The sequence below is a fragment of the Hemibagrus wyckioides genome, linkage group LG27 (assembly GCF_019097595.1).
Source record: "Hemibagrus wyckioides isolate EC202008001 linkage group LG27, SWU_Hwy_1.0, whole genome shotgun sequence".
Taxonomy (NCBI): Eukaryota; Metazoa; Chordata; class Actinopteri; order Siluriformes; family Bagridae; genus Hemibagrus; species Hemibagrus wyckioides.
Window position 1 is genome coordinate 19,769,282 of NC_080736.1, and position 20,000 is coordinate 19,789,281.

Genomic DNA, 20,000 nt, shown 5'->3' on the forward strand with positions numbered 1-20,000 from the left:
GCCACATGACTCAACACAACAGTGTGGAGGGCCAACTGCAGGTCACAGACACTCCACAGAATGGGACTGTGTGTCTGTCACTTTTAAACTGAACCTGAAGGGTTCAAACGTTAAGGAGCGGTAAATCTCCGGAGCGTTCCTTCAGGAGATGGGAGCATGTGCTGCAAGAGCTGCGAACTGACTGCCAGCGTCCGTCCTCATCGCGTTTAACATAAGCCAGACATCAGCATCAAGCAGTACTAATCACCGTACAGAGCACGCACACACACACACAGCTTCCTGAACACTAGTTAGCCACTAATCAGCCAGCACATGTGATAAGAGAAATATCCCCATCAAAAAACATTTCTGTTTCCTCCTTGTTTACCCATCCATCCACCCCCGTCTCTTTTTGTTTCTCTCTTTTCCTTTCCTTTTCTGTTTCCCTTTATCTGTCTCTAGATTTTCCCACTCTCTTGTTTTCTCTTTCATTCCCTTTCTTTCTCCCTCTTTTAGAACCACCCTGTCTGTCCATACCTCCCTCTCTGGTTCCAGCTCTTTTCTTCTTAGTTCTCTCTCTCTCTCTCTCAGGTTCTTTCCACGCCCCCTGCCTCTCGTTCTCTCCCTGTGACTATGAGCTGTGTTCACATCGTCACCAAACAACTTGACTCACAATATAAAGCATTTTTTAAAAATAAACAACAAAGAGCATGAGAGAATGCAGAGCAAAAGATTTCGTTTCTCGGTCATTTGTCTGTAATGGATCAGAGGCATGTACGATATGAGCATAGAGCTGGACACAATAACCCACGTCTCTGCGGTTCCACGTCTCGATACGTCGCTTCGCGCTGGAGGTTTGAGCTCCGTGTTCACGTTAAACAGAGCCACATAAGAACCACATGTAGAAACGATATCACGCTGTTCTGTGACGTTTTTGTTGTGGAAACATAAATGAAGAAATGCTTAGAGAGAGAGAGAGAGCGAGAGTGACAGAGGAAGAAAGAGAAAGCTTGACTTCTCTGGAGATGATCTCTGGCTGTTAAAATGACACCGGCGTCTTTTTCAACATGGTATTGCAGTCTGCGTGTGCAATCGAGTGGCCTCGCTTTCAAACTAGGGCACTACATAGTCAGCTAGTGCACACAGCGTGAGGTGTGGTCAGGTCGTGGTTTTGCTCTGAAGGAAAATCTCAATCCTAATATGACTTTACTAACAAGCACACTCGTTCTGGGGACTGACCAGCGTTCAGCACCTTTGGGGTGTTGATAAGGAGGAAAGTTAAGAGGGTCAAAAATATGGCTGGGATTAATATAATGACCTTTACTGCATGACAGAAGTCTACGCCATCTTGTGAATCACAATGATGTCACAGGTTGGGAAGGATGGCCTGCTCTGTCGATCACGGTGACGCTAGCCAATCACGTCTGTGAGCTGATGTATGGGGAAGGAGGCGGATAGCCATCTTTCTCCGAGCGTCTCGATTTACTCTGGACGGCGTCACAAACTGCACTTTTGAGGCTGTCCGGAAAGAAACACGCGACTGGTAGATCACATGACTGGAGATCTGACCGGTAGGCGGGAACTGGCCTTGAATAAATTAGGGAGAGGATATATTTATGACACCATCTGGGTGATGCTCCAGCATTAAATCCACCCCCTGGGGGCAGGTCAGCGGCAATAAACCGCACGCCTTGTCCGCAACAACGAGCATTTGGATACACGAGACCCCTAAATCGAACAGTGGGCCCGACCCATGACATTATTTCAGCCATTTTCTAAACAAACCTAACACTTTCGTGCGCACCATGAAGACGCTCGTGTACGACACAAAAATCAGTCAAATGGGCATTGTTTTTTGTTTTACTCACCAACAAGGACAAAATTCAAGATAAAGCCGGTCTGGAGATTAGATGGAAGAAGTGGCGTTTCCTGTGATCTAAACAGTCAATGTGTGGAGCAAACTTTAGCTTCATCTCCAATGTCTTCATAAACCACACAGGACCAACTCACCTTGCAAAGCTACATTAAACGGGATTAGTCCAGATTCTGTGGGTTGAGGGTTAATTAGATGGAGAGGAATATGATGTAAACGAAGAGGAATGTGTAAGATCCGATTAAGGTGTGTATTTTACTGTCATCACTCCAGTTGCGTTATGGACGTCTTTATGTCTTTATTCCGACTTTTTTTTTTTAATGAAATTAGCACGTGTACATGAGCACTTGTATTCCAATTAGCATGTGTATATGTAAACATCTTTATTCTGAATAACATGCGCACACATTCCAATCCTCTCGTGTATGTAAACATGTTTAGAAACCGATTAAGGTGGACATGTGAACGTGTTAAATCCGACACACGTATATCTGAGCGATTTCATTCTGGTTCACGTGTATGTGTGAAAACGTTATCATTCTAATAAGCACACAGGTGAACGCCTTTATTCCAGTTGAGTCGCGTGTGTTTTTAACCTGACTGATGTCCACACGTCACAGTTTTGTCTGATGATCGTTTTCATTCCGATTGCGTTGTGTACATGAACTTACTCAATTCCACATAACGTGACTGATTGTATTCGATTAAGGTGTACGCATAAACATTGGTGTTTTTTTTTTTAGCCAGATCCTGCTCACATCAGTGTTCTGTTTTCTCTACAGCCTGGTAGAAACACACTGCGGTCATGCTATAGATCAGAATTAGCTATAACGCCGATATTAACTCGCACTGAACGTTTCTGACGTAATCATAGATTGTAAGAACTTATTTTGATAAATAATATAATTACAAAACGACTGGAGGAGCTGATGTTAAATCCGTCAACCTTCAAAATCATATTTAACAAACTTCCTACACGTTTTTCAGTTCTCTAAACAATAAAACGTGTTTCATAATAAAAAAAAAAAAAAAAAAAATGTAAAAAAGCATATTTCTCTAGGCATCACGATTATGTTTGGATTCGTTCGGGCTGAAGAGAAAAGGTTTGCTAGTCGAAGCTGAGGTTAGTTCTGAAACGCAAAGTCTGCACACGTCCTGTGTGATGAAACGTGCCGCGAGAAAATGATGCAATCGCCCCGTTACGGCTCCGTCGCCGGCGTTAAGCACCGACATTAACTCTGCCCGCGCGGATAATCGGGTTTGCCTTCGAATATGCTTTAAACACCTGACATTATTCCCCCTCGTGATGTTTCTCCTCTCGTGTGCTCGGACGATCACGCCGATTCACGTTCTAGCACAACACATCTGCCTTAAACATCTAACACGCTATCGTTTCCATAGTAACGGCTCGGATAGGGACGCGCTACGTGATCTTACGCCGATATTAACCAGATTTAGCTTTGTTTATAAAGCACGTATAACTGCTGGAGTGGTGACTGACACGCGTGAAAAGACGTCTGTGGGAGGGAGTCTCTGGTGTCGGAGCTTCGTGTCTGTCGGCGTGAACGTCTACAGCTGCTAGAACGTAAGGAATAACAAGAAGGAACTTGTTTCGTGGTTCAAAAGTTAGCTGTAAGGAGATAAACAGCACGGAGTCACGTCTGGCGATAGATTATAGATAATAGTGGTGGTGTAAGAGGAATAAAACACTCCAGGATGGATACACGCTCCGGTCATCACCGCTGTTGATTATTTTCCCCTCACACCTTTGAAGAGGGTTTTATTCTTTAATAGTGAATTGAGTATCATGTAAAACGTTTTGTTTTCCGAATAACACAAAAATGTCAATTTTCTTGCAATTTTTACTGACTGACGCCTTTCAAAAGAAAAGAATTAAATACTGAACGTTTATGAGAATTTAGAGGAATATTAGGGGTTTATTTTTAAAGCATTTTAAGCTGAAAAAATGTGCAGCTTTAATGAGTATTAAAGCCTGATCGCCTCACATGAAGATGAATGAATTAGTTCAGAAATCCTGGTTTATTAACCTGGAGAACATCGCATTGAAGATGAAGTCGTGTTCAAATCCACACTCGCATACTAGCGCACTACGGAGTGTCCCTGCACGCGCACTGTCTGTAGTATTATTATTATTATTATTATTTTCTCACACACTATTAAGTGCGCTAGCAGGCTTAGGACGTTAAGGCGTTTTCTTCTTCCACTCTGTACGTCAAAAAGCACTTCTTCCTCCACATATAAGAAGGTTTATACACAAATGTCTAAATATATAAACTTGTTTTAAATAAATACCTCGGAAAAACAGAGCCACTTGAGCGTGTCTGGTCTGACAGGAGAAACTACGCTGCAAATGTTAGCCGCTAGCTAGCGGAGTGTTCTGGTATGAAACTAGCCTGGAGTGTCAAGCACAGGGGTAAACACGTCTGTTTAACAGCAATAAAACACTCCGAAAAACAAGAACTGTGCCTCAGTCTGGACATTTTAGTTGTGTTTAGTGTGTAGTGGTGTGTGTGTGAGAGAGAAGAAAACCCCACAGCAAACTTTTTCTGACATTTAAGTTACTTTAGCTAGCGTTACCTGGCCCGTCTGAGGCAGGTGCTGTCATCTTCGGCCTCTTCGCATTCGGAGGTCCAGTATCGAGGAGGTTATCAGCCATTTTTTTTTTATTGTTGTTGTTTGTTTGTTTTAGAGATCAGATGTAGAGAAATATTCACAAAGAGAAATCCTTTCAGGGCGGAAAATAACCTGAACGCTCCGCGAAATTCACTTCGCTTAGACGTTGCTAATTAGCTAAGCTAGCATAGCAGCGAGGAGGAATTCTCAAAAGAGTACCAACAGCGCCACCGCCATTTACCCCATGATAATCCAACACCCAACACCCACATTATCGTCGTTAAATTAGCCTCGAGGAGAATATATATATTTATATATAAGATTTCCTTTTCAAGAAATGGGAGTTTAAATTATTTTTTTTTCTTCGGGAAATGTAGATATTCCAGAGGAAATCTTGGCGCTGCGCTTCCTCGTCGTCGCGGCGATGGTTAAATGTGCATCCTCATCAAAACCTTTTCTCTGACGTCAAAAAAAAATCGTGCAAAAAGACACACACACACACATCCGAACGAGGTTTAAAAATGCACAAATGCATCATAATGTTGATGGTTATTTTCTGCAAACGTCCCGCCGATGCTGTCCGCCGCCCGACGGCTCCCCCTCTCTCGGTTTAAACGACACACGAACCGAAGGGGGAAATCAAAGGTAATAAGGCGAAAAGGGGGGGGCTTCGTGGCCGACGAAATGCCGCTGAATTCCAGGATTTTTCGCCAAAATAAGCTTCGTCGCGATTCACCGGCGGCGTCTCGGGCCGAAACTTGTCGTCGAACGTCGACTCGGACGCGCTGTTTCGAAATTAAAAAATAGCGCCGTATCGAAATCCTGATTTCCAAGCCGCGACAAGATGGCGGCTGTTGATTCCTTCGATACAAAAAAAAAAACTTTTTTTTTTTCTTTTTCCAGCTAGAGGGGGAGGGGCTCACACGCGCTTACGTAATGAGACGAGCGTCACGCAATCGCGCGCCTCTCCACCGACAGGGGGCGACAACGCACCATAAATACACGCCTCCGTAAATAAATAAATAAATAAACAAAACCGAACAAACGCCCCGCTTCTCACTGCAGAAATGAGCGCGAGTGAACTTGACAGTAGTGCGCATGCGTAAGCTTTTGGAGATTCATTATTTCTTATCGAATTCAATTAAAAGTGAACATTTGCATGAACAGGGCGGCTTCGCAGACACTTTGACCGAACTTTAGATTTTTGGTATCTCCCCCCCCCCCATCAGTTTTTAAAATCCACAGGAAGTGACGTAAAGAGGAATGAACTTAACAAAAAAAAAAGCGCTGAATTTTAACGTCACTAGTCGTTTCAGTCGAATGACATCACGGTGAAATGGCGACGCGTGACTGGAATTAGTGTGCAAGGATACAAATAATACTCATGCGTGGCGATTTTAAGCAAACGTTTCCGATACAATTTTGGTGGCCGTTTTTGTGCAAATTCGAAATCGTGGTCACAGATCGAACCCCATCTCTTCTGCTTTCTTCAGACGAAGCGTTACGGAAAATTTTGTTCCACAAAGTTTAAAAATCTGTCCCTCTGATTAGCCTAAAGTTTAATTTCATTCCTAATATGTACAAGAAAAGCTCATATAAAGGCACGAGAATTCAGATTCAGACATTATTAAACCCAGACCCTCGTGCCGCATTTCTCCTGCCGCGTCTTAAGGTTCATTATTTTTAAGTAGAAAACACAAACACTTGGTGCTTGGCGAAGTGAAAGGTTCTCCAAGAGATGAATGTAGTGAATGCGTGATATCTTCTGAACAGCATTAAATACACCGATCCGACATAAGATTATGACCTAATATCATGTTGGTCCCCCTTTTGCTGACTAAACACCCCTGACCCGTCCTGCGCTGTGTATTCTGACCCCCTTCTATCAGAACCAGCATTAACTTCTTCAGCAATCTGAGCAACAGTAGCTCGTCTGTTGGATCGGATCACACGGGCCTTCTCTCCCCACGTGCATCAGTGAGCCTTGACCGCTCACGACCCTGTCGCCAGATCACCACTGTTCCTTCCTTGGACCACTTTTGATAGATACTGACCGCTGCAGACTGGGAACACCCCACAAGAGCTGCAGTTTTGGAGATGCTCTGATCCAGTGGTCTAGCCGTCACAATTTGGTCCTTCGCTCAAATCCTTACGCTTGTCCATTTTTCCTGCTTCTAACACATCAACTTTAAGGACAAAATGTTCACCTACTACCTAATATATCCCACCCACTAACAGCTGCCATGATGAGGAGATCATCAGTCTTATTCACGGCACCTGGCAGTGGTCATAATGTTATGCCTGATCGGTGTATCTACATGTACAGACTACTGCTCTGTGAGAGAGTTGCATACAACAGCAGTAAACGTGAGAAAATTTCAACCTCGTGTAAAATAATTCAAGAAAAAAATTTGCTTTGAAAAAAAAAAAAACCCCAAAAGTAAAAAAAAAACATATAAACACCCTTTTACATTTGTATATATTTTTTTTCTTCGTCCGGCTGACGTCAACTCACACACTCCAAGAAATCACAACCACACACCGACACACCAGTGACAATAGCTTATTTTTTTTTTTTTTTGCATTGTTTTTTTTTCCTGCTCTCCAAATCTGGCACATGCACATGTACTTTCAATCTTGAAATTTTCCAAAAAAAAAGAAAAAAAAGAAAAAAGAAAATACATATGGATATGTACATACAAAGTGAATTGTGCAAATGTATACAGATTATGCTCATGTAGGGATTAAATGTATAATGTGCACGGAAAAATAATAATAATAATAATAAAATCATATTCAAGCATGTGACATATACTACACACACACACAGAGGAAAATAAACATCGAAGGCAAAATAAATTTGTCAGATCTCTTTGGTTCACATAAAAACATCCTCCCATATGGCAAATATATAATACTCATTTAATAAAAAGGTAGATTTGATGGCACTTTTTTTTTTTTTGTTGTTTCTCGCCTTTGGTACCACACCAAAAACCTAATCCATATATATATATATATATTTTTTTTTTACACACACAAATTCATCATTTAAGATATTTAATCAGCTTCCAACATAAAGGCACGACTTTTCTACAGATCTGTCCTGTCTGGATTCAACAAAGTTCACGTTAAAATTCACACCTCGGGTCTTCGAAAACCAGCAAAGAAATCGCGTCCCGAATGGAATCGTTGGCAAGAGCGAGTTTAGTGCGTGGAAATATCTTCCAAGTTGGTTTACTAGCCGGTTTTCTGGCTAGCATGCTAGCTTCTTGTCGTAATTACGGTTTTATACAAACGTCGTGTCCCGGTACTGTTTCTGACGCGCCGACGTCCCCTAGAGTTAGGGTTACACAAGTAGCTTAGAGGATCAGATAAGTGCATAACGTGTGCTGAAGTATTAGCATGAACTGCTTGAAACTTCGCTCAGGGTCATAACTACCTGGCTAGCGTGAGTTGTTAGCTCAACTGCTAACTCGCTACGAAAAACATCCGGAGGTGTGTTGTGCCGAGGTCGTTTATGGCTGATGATTTTCATGATCCACTTTCTAATATAGGACAGGAACTTCTTTTTGATGGACTTGGGGGCGTGTCTTTAATAAAAAGTCACAGTGTCCACCAATGAGATGCAAAACATCAGACAGACTGATGGCGAATTAATCTAAACTTTGACCTCTGGGGGGGGGAAAAAAAAAAAAAAAAAAAGCAAGAGGGCGGGACTATAGTAATGCAGACCATGGTGGATAAAGCCAATAAGAAAAAGCCATGTTTTGTTTTTGTTAGCATGTGTAATTTATCGCCTCATCGGCCCTCGGAACGACACAAAAACATCATTCGTGCCATGTATCTATAGAAAGCACATTGACGCTCTTCTTCAACACGTGATATTAAGTCTCTCCACGTTGGCGTCAGACTCGGACGGAGGGCGTGGCCTAGAGTTTGAAGTTCGTTTATAAGCCTGTACTTATGCCTCGCCTTAGAAATGGCTGAGCGACTCCACTTCAAAATCTGATAAGGGCTAAGTGGATTCCCGCAGTCAGCGACGGAGTGATACAACCAGTATCGAGATACAACCTCGAGTTCATTCCCTTTATTCTCTATCAGAGGCGTAGCTCACGGGTAGGGGTTAAGCTGGAGTGAAAATGGCGTGCCAAACATTCGAACTGTCCCACTCGTCTCCGTTCAACATCAAAAAGATTCGTATTTTGGTACTTAAAAAAAAAAAGAAAAAAAAAAAAAAGATATAAATAAACCTCTAACACAGAGAGCTAGGCATGAGTGAGTAATTACCTTTAAATACTGTCAGCTTGCATTGCTTTTTTTTTTTTTCCCTTTTTAAAATTTTTTGTTTTCTTATACATTTCCTTGCTGATGGTGTGATACATAAACATCTGGAGTGACTCAGACTTTAGTGTGGCGTGGTCAGAAAAAGCAGTGCACCATTACAACTAATCAATTTAAAACAAACAAAAACAAAGAAATCCCTTATCCATCCCAAGTTATATCCATATCAAGATACACAGTGTTGATCTTTTATTTTATTTATTTATTTTCTATTTCCATGTAGCTGGAATCTAAGAGTGATGCAGGAGACGATTCGTTTTGTTTCTGAGAAAGTGCTAGAGGAAAAAATACAAAAATTAAAAGAAGAAAAAAAAAAAAGGCACTGGATTGTTTTTCTGGAGAAGGGAAAAAAAAAAAACTTGGAAATTCTTAGGACCTTGTGAGCAGCAAATGTAATGACTTTACTGTCATAATGCCATGCTCTGCACCACAAGGCTGTGGGTTCGAAGCCCAGGAGAGAGATTACAGTTAACCAGCACCACTTTTTCACCAACACGGATCTGCTGCCGGACCGAGGAACGTGTGAAGAACCACTGATCTGAGATCAGAGTGAGATGGCTACAGATTTTGAAACGGCTTTCATTTAACAAAGAGTAAAAATTCGATTTTTCTTGTTTTCTGTAAGGAGACTTTTCTGAAAGGAGTCTCCAGTGACAGGAAACGCTTTACCTGACTGTTACAGAGTGATGTACAGTGTTTACAGCTGCTGTAACACGAGCGAGAACGGGAATTAAATGGTTCGAAAACACCAAACGGTGTATAAATGGCTAAAACGTTTAAGTAGCTCGAATCACACCTACGCATTGTGTTCCATTTTGTTAAATCTTTCGTATTATAAATGAATCATCTTCAAATATCGAGTATCCCTGTGCATTTCGCATTTTTCAAACCCTGGTTAGCCTTTAGGTTGCTCTGACGTTCCTATATCCAGACCAGCAGATTTGTCAGTGATGGCGGAGAACTCTTCTATAAGCACAGGACGGCGAGCGAGTCCTTCTTCTGCTCAAGCTCGGACCAGATACTTTTCGATCCTGAAGAACAAACGATCGACGTTTCAATCTGCTACATGATTGAAATGTAATGCCATTAAAAGAAAAGATTATTCCCTTGTAGATTAGAGGAATGTTGGGGGAGGCAGAAAGACTACAGAGCAAGATCTGCTTAAAGGAAAAAAAAAAAAAAAAGGCTTGACGAGAACAGCATCGCTTTCTCTCACTCTGAGGGGAAAAATAGGAAAAGAAAAACAAAAGGCACCGGAGAAAGAAAAATGAAAATAAAAATTCCACTCCACCAAAGAGAGCAACGCATTTAATAACAACATGGCACGACTGGAAACACACAGATACAGCAGAAAGGTTCCACCCCAAGGCCACGGGAGAGAGCGCGGACACCGGACGCTACTGGCACGATCCGAGAAATCAATCCCACTCAAACAGGACGCGTCCTATATCCGGCGTCGAACATCTTAAGTGTTTTGTCCTCGTCTGACGTGTTTCAGAGAACGCTTTCGACCGACTTCAGAAAGAATGAAGAAAAAAAAAAAAAACAATCGATAGGAAATTCTTCTTAGAACAAATAAAAATCATTCACAGTAATAACTGGGCTAAATGCTTCACTGTTTTTTTGTTTGTTTGTTTTTTTTTACAATCCCTTATGATTCCTTTACTGTATTCTGTTATGTGATTTTTTTTTTTTTTTTGTGCTGTCGGGCTGAAATATCATGAATCCGAGATTCTTTTTACTGTATTGCTGCACAGCGCTGCACAGTGTAAAGTGTAAGGCGATGGGGAAACTCCCACCAAACTAGGAGAAGTCACTGAGATGGTGTTTAAAAGGTGATGAGGAAAAAAATATGACCATACTCCCTTCATGTGAACGAGATACAAAAGTAGGTTTGCGCCAATAAATAAGTCAGGGCTTTATTACATCAGCGCCAATGAATCGACAAAAACGGGCCTCACTTAGAAACATCACAACTAATTCATTTAGAAATCATTCGCAGGAGCGCGCGTGGTGTTCGCGAAAATGTGATCAGTTCGGAAAAACGTTTGTACTCAACGCGTAAGGACACTCACTAACGTGAACCTCGATGCTTCAAAACAACTATACGCTTATTCGATAGTGAAATAACATGGCGCCCTATTAAAAAGAAATAAAGGAAGCGTTAGTGTGCGTCAATGGTAGCCAGTGCACCGTGTTGCAGGAAGATTTAGCGCACGCCGTGTTTAGGAGGCACTGTTTAGTCGCCGCGTTCAGCTCTTCAGTGTTTTGTGGGCGTGGCTAGACGGAAAACTTTTGTCAATTTGTTCGGTTTGGCCTACGGAAAATATTTACGCTGAAATTAAGAAACGAGGACCGGCGTTTTTCTTAGCGTCTTTTGACCCACTTTAATTAGAGTGCGCACTCATTATGGCCCTCGTAATCTCTTCATACCGATGTGAAACATCTGGAACGCTCTGGATTTACTCCTTATTGACGTTGTAATGTTATTATATAGGAGTTTTGCAGTTTTTAGGACTTCACAGGAGTTTGAGAAACTGACACGCGTTTCTTTAACCAAAATAGCTTCATATGCTCCATTGCTTAATAAAATGTATTTTCTGTTTTCGGTACATGTGAGAAAATTTTTAGCTTTTTTTTTTTTTTTTTTTTAAATAACTAAACTGGTGTTCCAACTGAGGTACAATTTTTTTTTGTGTAGTGAACTGAAAAACACACTACGGTAATATTATTGCGAATAAAAGCAGATAAATGAAAAATCATTTTCTCAGCACATGCCTATTAGAACGTGTTTGGCTGTGTTTCTGATACTGTTGTATTGTGCGTTACTTATATTCCCTTTTGCTAGCAATTATCTCACACTGGCACAGGCCAGTTGTAGCCCATAAACTCCGTCCGTTACCGTCTCTACGATTGTGATTAGACAGCAGACGGTAACCTCAACACCTCAAATTTTTTTTTCGTGTGCATTTTGCAAAAAACTTGGTTGAATAGCTGTGCTCAGACTTGCTCCTAGCAAAAAAAAAAAAAAAATTAATAAGAGTTCGAAATTTTAAACTTCTTACAAAGAAATGATTGCCCAAGAGCGACGCTCTAACCTATTTAAATGAAATTCCCCTGATTTATGATTCAACACTTCTGCTTATTTCTAGCCACTGGCACTTTTTTTTTTTCATCCTTAAGGTCACATATTCTGAAATTAAGAAATGAGTACAGCAAAAAAAAAAAAAAAAAAAAAAATAACTGCAATATATTAACAAAACTGTATTAGGAAAATAAATCGAAAAACCACAGAATTGTCCGTTGTCATAGTCTTTAAAAACGGCATGCTAGCATTGTTCCATCATCTCCGATTTGTTCACGTAGTTATCTGATCGTGTGCGAGTATTCATCTTTACCGAAGGCACTTTAACGAACATAAAAAAGCACGCCACTGTAATAATGAGAACCTCGGAAACGTAAAAACCGCCGCTCGACTTTTTCCTGTCTTTCATTTTGTGCCAGACTGTGATCCACACAGAATCCCCCCTCCCCTCCCCCCTTCTAAATAACCTTCTTTACTTTAATGTTATAGTTCTTTAAGCAGGAGCTCAAACAGCTTGGTCTCTTACATCTAATGTTGATTATTAAGGCACCTCAGGAGGTGAACCTCAGTGAAATATATACCCTCATGCCCCAGAAAACAAAGAAGTGAGGCAGATAGACAGTGAAGATCAGCAGCTTCAGGGGCAGATTAAAGCCTCTCTCCCACTCGGAGCCTTGAGCGTTCATTTGCCTCTTCTTCTTCTTCCTCCTCCTCCTCTTCCGCAGCTCGTAAAGGTGTCTCTGGTCTGGCTAGCGGAGCACTAATCTGTGCTATTGAAGGTGGCTTTGTGCCACCAAACGTTGGTGCGGGAGGAGAACTCTCCGAAGACTTGCCTGTGAGCAAAGGGTCTCTGAAAGTGTCTTTGTGCCATTCTTCTGACAAATTAGATGGGCCTACGCTAGGTCCCTGTGGCACACCGCGGCTGTTATGACAGGCGCCGGTGGAAGAAGAGGAACAACTGTGATTGGCCGCAGACGATAGTGCGGGTGTCGAATTGGGTGCGATGGCGAGTGCCTTGTTAGGCAAGTTGTTGGTATTCTCTTCCTTGCTCATGGGCTCTGAGGATTGTTTGGACCCGCTCTCGTTAAGTTTGGGGTACAGATAGGTCCTCATCTGCCCCTTCCCTTTGACATTCACTGTGCCACGGTAATCAAAGGCATAGTCCATCGCACTAAGCACAGCGTGGCTCTCCTCACTCACCTGAATGCGGCACTCAACACCAGTACTGTCCATACGGCTGGCAATGTTCACCGTGTCGCCCCAGATGTCGTATAGCAGCTTGGTGGTGCCAATGACGCCAGCGGTCAGCGGTCCGTGATTGAAGCCAATGCGCAGCTTGAACTGGAAGCCGAGCATGTTTTTGTTGAAGTCGTCCACAACTCGCATCATCTCCAGCGCAAATTCGAAAAGGGCACGCAGGTGAGCGTGCGGATGCGTCTGATCGCGGCACTGCCGTCCGTTTAGCCCGGACGCTGCCATGTAGGTCGCACCGATGGTCTTGATCTTCTCCACGCTGGAGAACGCCTGCTTACGCAGCAACTCGTCAAAGTCGCCGATGAGCTCGTTCAGCACGCGGTAACACTCTTTACCACCCTCAAAGCTCTCCTCGTAGAACTCGCTGAAGTTCACGATGCTGGCAAAGATCACCCCGACGTTGTCGTGGTCCTTGGAGTAGCTCTGCGTCACCTTCAGCTGTTCGGCCACGTGGATGGGGATGATGTTGCGCAGCAGCCAGTCAGCCTGGTCACGCATAGTCTGGATCTTGATGCGGTGCTTGTCAGCCTCGAGGTTGCCGTGGTAGTGCAGGCGGTAGCTGACCTCAAACTCACGATTGAGGAACCACACAAGGAGAAGCAGCAGGAAGAACGACAAGAGTGCCTCTGGAACCAGGAGGTAGGATTGAGCTGTAGGATTCAATTTATTTGCCCAACCCATGTCAGAACTGTTGTTACTCAAGTTCCTGTAAGAGTGGTGGGAAAACAGATGAGGTGACTCAGACTCAGTTACTAAAATACAAAATACAGTTACAAAAAGGCTGATGGTACTGCTAGCTGTTTTGCGTAATACTTTTATTCGACCGCATGATATGTAAACTACTTTAGTCATGAAAATCATCAGACTACTTATTAATAAGTTTTTGGTAAGTAAAGCTGATCAGCACACATAAGCCTGGAGGCTACCTTCCAAACAGAGTGCTCTACACTAGTATCTTCTAGACACCCTATAACACACTTACCCAGTCATTGGAACGCCGATGCTGGTGCTGGAAGACAAGAAATTAACATCAGTAAATAGAGGAATGGCATACTGCTATTTCATCTGAGCTCAAACTTGAGACATTCCATTCACAATGCTTATGAATACCTGCACATAATAATACTCTGAGGCCCACTTTCTGATCCATTGCCATTGTTAAGCATGGTGTTGGTTTTTAGAGCTGACCTAAATTATACCTCTGGCAGAGACTGAAAAAACTCACAGTGGTGTGGTTTCTGACCTTGACCCGGTGGGGGCACTGTAGAGTACAGCGAGCAGAGACACTCCGGTGGCAGTGGCCAGAACCGAGCGCATCCAGAAACTCAGCTGGCAGAAATTGCAGTATTGGATAATGGAAATGATGATGGCACTGCACAGGAACATCTTTACCTACCGCAACAAGAGAAAGACAAAAGAAACCTAAATCCTCAAATGTATTAACAGCCAGAGCCACAAACAGCTGGACTTTCAACTTTAAGCAGCATTAAAATTCATGTACAGTGTCAGAAAGTTTACATTTTACCTCAAACTGTTATAAAAGTGCGGAGAAACTTTCACAAATCCTATATAAGTGTCTCAAAGACATATTAGTTACTAATGATACTCAGCTTTAACTATAAGATAAATAAAAGTATAATAATTAAAAAATATATATTTAAGCCTCATTATCATTTTCTCTTACATGAATGTGCAGGTGGAGGCTGCAGGCCAGGTGTGAGAAAACCGAGATGGCAGGAAGTGACACGAGGACAGCACCGACCACATGACGGGGCACCCAGCCTGACACCAGCTTCAGAAGCGACTGAGTACAGCTGAACACGTTGTCCAGGTAAAAGGTCATACTGTGGGGATGGAAGTGGTGTGAAAAATTCACTAATTCACACTGGTGCACTGATGTTTAATAATGTTTCTCCTTCAGGCTTTTCTAAGTCTTTCGATCTCAGAGGAAAAGGTGCGGCCTTAGTGACTGTCAGTTTTACTGAAGGAGACATGACCTCTGTACAAGTAAGAACAACAGAATGCAGTGTATAATTATTTTCAAACGAAGAGGCACGCTTCCCTAAAGGAGAGATGCGCACCACTATTGTTAATGCATGAAGAGTTACATGATGCATGACGTAGAAACGATGAATGTTCTTTCATTCGGTCTCACTTACATGTAAAGTGCTCAGTGTTGGTCTAGAAACTCCAAAATAGTTTGTTATTAGGTAAGCTGTCTTTATTTGTCACATATACATTACTGCACATTGAAATTCTTTCTCATCCTTGTGAGTTGGGGTCAGAGTGCAGGGTCAGCCATGATGCAGTGCCCCTGGAGCGGGTGGGGTACACCTACCTCGTCCCACTCTTATTTACAATTTAATCACAGCACAGCAACATTAACATGCTACTGTGCTGCTGGCATGAGGTGCAACAGCACTAAAGCATTTGCAAGTAACCAAACTAGCTTCAAAAAAAGAGATTTGCCATTTTGAATAATAAAATAAAAAATGCTTCCATCAAAGACTTCTAAAAGAAGGCACAGATTTGCAACTGGATGTGCACTATTAGGCAGAAAAATAGCAAAAGCAACATACTGTCCGAAATGTAAAAATTATTGATAATTGATGCACAATAAAAATATTTATAGTTGACGTATAGTTGTCTTAGTGAATTTTAACTCGCTGTTCTGTTGTTTTCTCACCGAATGGACAGAATGAGAGAAACCAGCTCGAGTACACCGGCGGTCACCGCCAGGCCGAACGTGGTGGCAGGAGGCATCTCCATGGCAACCATCGGGTAGAGGAAGCAGGCAAGAGTGAGGGCGAGGAAGACGGCGCACGACAGTAGCACGTCCAGCAGTGAGCTAAACACAGGACTGGCAAACGTCTGTACAGGGGTGTGGCTTATCACCTGAGAGAGAGAGAGAGAAGATTGTTATTGGAGAAGATATAATTGTCACAATCCATCAGGACACAGATACAAAAGGGCATACAGTCACAAAAAGGGCTTTTATGAAGGTGTTTATAGCCTGTATAATAAAGTATGGAGTTTGGAACATGTCTACTGTGGAAAAATGGTAGTGAAACAGTACTGTTGATCCTTAAGTGACCAATATAGGAAATAGGTTGTGGTTTTGGACACACCCACAGTGCCAATGTGCTGCGGAAGCCGGGACGCTGAATCCGCCACTGACCGTTTTTGATCTTAGTGTGTAACTGTTTATCCACTAAGGTGCAGCACTTGAGCAATTATACACGAACAACTGTCGTGCATTTCAAAAGGGTGCATTGTTGCATAAAAATGAACCATTACGAACAACATGGCAGAAAACTGAAGTGTGTGTGTCTGTGTGTACTTACCTCCTGCTGGTAGTTTTTACGATAGGCAGACTCCAGGGATTTCTCGAGGAAGTTCAGACTCAGTTTGTTGATTGGTGGCTTGAAGAAATAATCCTTCATTAAGCTGAGAGAGGAAAAACAAGCAAAGGAAAAGAAACAAGTTACACAACTGTCAAACACAAACTCCTTCTTATGCTACATTCACGCATACAGTGAATCACAGCAACAAAGCAACCAGAGACCATTCATTTTCAGTGAGATCTGGTGACATGACCGATGGTGTGTCCAGCAACTTGATACAGCCATTTCCACTGGATGTGGAGACAGCAGAGAGCATGTGGTCCATATACATATATACACTGCTGAATGTTATTTTGGTATGAAATGCTGTCCCTCCAGAATGTTTCCTTTCAGCAACAAGAAAACTGATATGTTGTAAAATGTGAAAGCCTAATTGTGACACCCACACATGGTAAATGTTTTTACCATGGCAACCAGGAGTAGGAACGCCTCCTGCCGACTTCAACGTTCAGCGACGGTCAGCAATAAAATCACTGCATGTGTGAATATTGTTTTACTCGCCACATGTCTCACTTCTCACCTGTCCTCCTTAATGACCTCCACGAAGTGCACATCGCTCTTCTCTCTGAACCCTTTGCTGCGGAGCGGAATTAACGCAGAGTGGTCCATGGCCCCACCTCCTCCAGTCCCGGCTCCACCTCCCCCTGTCGACCCTGCCCCCAGACTCCTATCCTTCCCAAGCATCTCGCACAGGGAGGCCTGGCTCGCTCGGACAGCCTCCTCACACAGCGGACTGAGAAGCCCGTTTACTGCTTTTGGGAACTGAGAAGGACACAAGATCGCATTTAGTTACCTAAATTAGACAGAAATAACATTTCATAAATAAATGTTTGGGTTAAAATGTCATTTTGTGTACGTTGCCCTAATAATATAATCATGCGAGTCACAATCACTGTTGTAATATCAATTTCAGCAGCGTCCACACACCAGCAGCACTGGTTCCTATAGCAACTGTGTGTGTGTGTGTGTGTGTGTGAGTGTGAATGCCAATAGAGTAAAACGATGCCATCACACAAAGCATCTGGAATAAAACTCTAGTTTTTGGAGATAAACTGTTTGTTGCTGATCACAACGTGTGTGTTTTATTATACGTATAATCTTAAACCCCTCAGTCTGGACTGAAGTGAGCTAAAAGCCTGGCTTCAAACAGAAAGACAATCTCGTCAATAAGGCCACAAGTTCATTTCCTGCTTATATCGAAGCACTTCATCTGATTGTTAGTGAGAATTGCAGCACCCTATAGACACTTCCATTTAAAGATTCTGTAAATATCATGAGCATCAAAAGAAGAAAATATGACTGGGAATTTATTAGTGTGTGTGTGTGTTTCATCAGTCACCGTCCTATGGATTATCCTGAGGAGGAGCCGCTTAGTGACATCATCAAAAGAACAACAGCTAAACACACTCATCAAAAGATAGGTCAGTATTTACACATGCTCTGTATTCACAGTCGGCTTTATGCAGGTGCCCGAGTTGATTTTTCTAGACAGTCCATTCAGATTATTTTCGGGTTGAGTCGACCTGTACGCTCACTAGTCTGTGCTGTGAGAATGTTGACTAGTCGGGCAGCAAAATAGTTCTGTGGACTGCACACAACGAGCATGGTTTTCTGCCTCACGCTGAGAGCATAGGGGCTTCATCACTGAACTGTTAGATAAAGATGATGTTTATTGCTCTGTGTTGAGGTGTTTACCTTGCTGCTGTTGGCTTTATATTCATCCTGGCAGCCATTTTGTGTCGTCTCATCAGCCGGCAAATTCCCAGCTCCCTCCACTACTACAGTACAGGACACACAGGGAGTCTAAAGAAAGGGAGGGAGAGAGAGAGAGAGAGAGAGCAAGCATAAGAGCGAGAGAGCATTAGCGGCCTGTAAATGGCTATTTATACATATGACATGGAGATGTGTGTGGGTGTGTGGATCAGAGAGCAGACACGGGTGTGTGCAAGTTTGCATGTGTGTGTTTGTGCGAGACCTACCTTATTGTGGTCAGCCGTAGCAGAGTGTGTGAGTTCAGAAGTGTGTGTGTGGGGGGAGGGTCTTGGTGTTTCAGTGTTGTCTCGTCCCAGACTGTTCTGAGAACAGCCGCATTGTGAACCCATCTTCTTCCCGGAGATTAGATATGTCTTTAATCCTGCGTGCAAACACACACCCGCACACACGACAGTTTAACACACTTTAAAAAATACTGTCGCATTTTCTCTCTCTTTTTTTTTTAAATTTGTTTTTTAGTCCATGTGCAAACAGTGGTCACATGACTCATGAATTTCATCTATTCTGAGATACAAAGCTATTTATTCATTCTAATGTTACTATCATTGTCATCACAACCACATGCAAATGAGCCTGCCAAACAATGCACACACACACACACACACACACACACACACACACCCTATCTATGGCGAGAGTAAAGCAGAGCAACTCCATGCACTTTATGCAAACCTGTGCCATCACACACAAACAACCTTAAAATACACATGGATCTACACGCCATGACAAGGTGAACACACCCCCAAGAGGGAGCTATTCATTTCCTACACACCTGCTGGACTGGGGTGTGTGTGTGTGTGTGTGTATTTTCCTCGAGCTATCACGTTGAGTGACTTGCATATGTGTGTAAATCTGCACCATTTCACCATACTTATCCATAGCTGAGCATCTCACACACACACACACACACACACAGTGTCTTTTCCCTGGAGCTCCAAAAAATAGGACCTCAGGCCTCCATTGCCTGTCAAAGAATTTGATTACTGCCTAAAAAGCAAAAAGGTCAAACGAGTGACAAGATATTATAAGAAGTAATAAATCAATGAGAAATAAAAACAAACATAAGTAAAGCCAGGGCCAGCAGTGACGTTCACCATGTTGCTCTGACTATCTTCAAAAATCCGGTGAGAACACATCACCATCACCTCATTAATTTAAAAAAAGTGAGATTTTGTTCAGAATATGAAAATGTAATAGTACTTTACTCCAAATCAGAAGAGATTTCTAGTGTACGCTCACATCAAGCCCCTCTTAACTGAGCATGCATCATTTCCTGTCACATGACCCCCTGACCTGCGCTAGCTTTGTCTTGTGGTTGGCATGTTGCAGCTTTTCACTTCTCTGGAAAGGATTAATGCTTTGTGCACATGATGCCTTGATTACCACATACATCTGTGTGTGTGTGTGCGCGCGTGTGTGTAAACGACAAAGTGCTACCGTCTATCTTTTAGTTCTGCTCTTCTCCCATCTAATCACAGTGTTTCCACTCAGTCTGCCAACTACTGGGGTGGGGGTTTAGTGGGACAGAGACTTGAGTACAAGAGAGAGAGAGAGAAATGGAGAGAGAGAGAATGAACCTCACAGGAGACTGACTGTGTGTGTGTGTGTGTGAGTGAGTGAGTGAGTGAGAGAGAGAGAGAGAGAGAGAGAGAGAGAA

The 20,000-nt window shown here is 42.6% G+C and overlaps 2 protein-coding genes across 4 annotated transcripts in view; both read right to left on the reverse strand.

The window, feature by feature from the left end:
- crebbpa (CREB binding protein a) overlaps nt 1-5,357 on the reverse strand; it is a 31,403-nt gene extending 26,046 nt beyond the window's left edge. For both annotated transcript variants that reach the window (XM_058381582.1, XM_058381581.1), the window contains exon 1: nt 4,451-5,357. In XM_058381582.1, the coding sequence (XP_058237565.1) occupies nt 4,451-4,529 (79 nt within the window). In that variant the 5' untranslated portion in view covers nt 4,530-5,357. The remainder of the gene's footprint in view (nt 1-4,450) is intronic.
- Nucleotides 5,358-7,033: 1,676 nt separating this feature from the next.
- adcy9 (adenylate cyclase 9) overlaps nt 7,034-20,000 on the reverse strand; it is a 27,067-nt gene continuing 14,100 nt past the window's right edge. The window contains exons 2-10 of one of the 2 annotated variants that reach the window (XM_058381909.1): nt 18,550-18,704; nt 18,266-18,373; nt 17,091-17,332; nt 16,511-16,613; nt 15,853-16,061; nt 14,851-15,010; nt 14,410-14,558; nt 14,149-14,175; nt 7,034-13,872 (exon numbers count right to left, since the gene is read on the reverse strand). In XM_058381909.1, the coding sequence (XP_058237892.1) occupies nt 12,561-13,872; nt 14,149-14,175; nt 14,410-14,558; nt 14,851-15,010; nt 15,853-16,061; nt 16,511-16,613; nt 17,091-17,332; nt 18,266-18,373; nt 18,550-18,704 (2,465 nt within the window). In that variant the 3' untranslated portion in view covers nt 7,034-12,560. Of the gene's footprint in view, nt 13,873-14,148; nt 14,176-14,391; nt 14,559-14,850; nt 15,011-15,852; nt 16,062-16,510; nt 16,614-17,090; nt 17,333-18,265; nt 18,374-18,549; nt 18,705-20,000 lie in introns of both variants that reach the window. The other variant, XM_058381907.1, reaches the window with a different exon arrangement.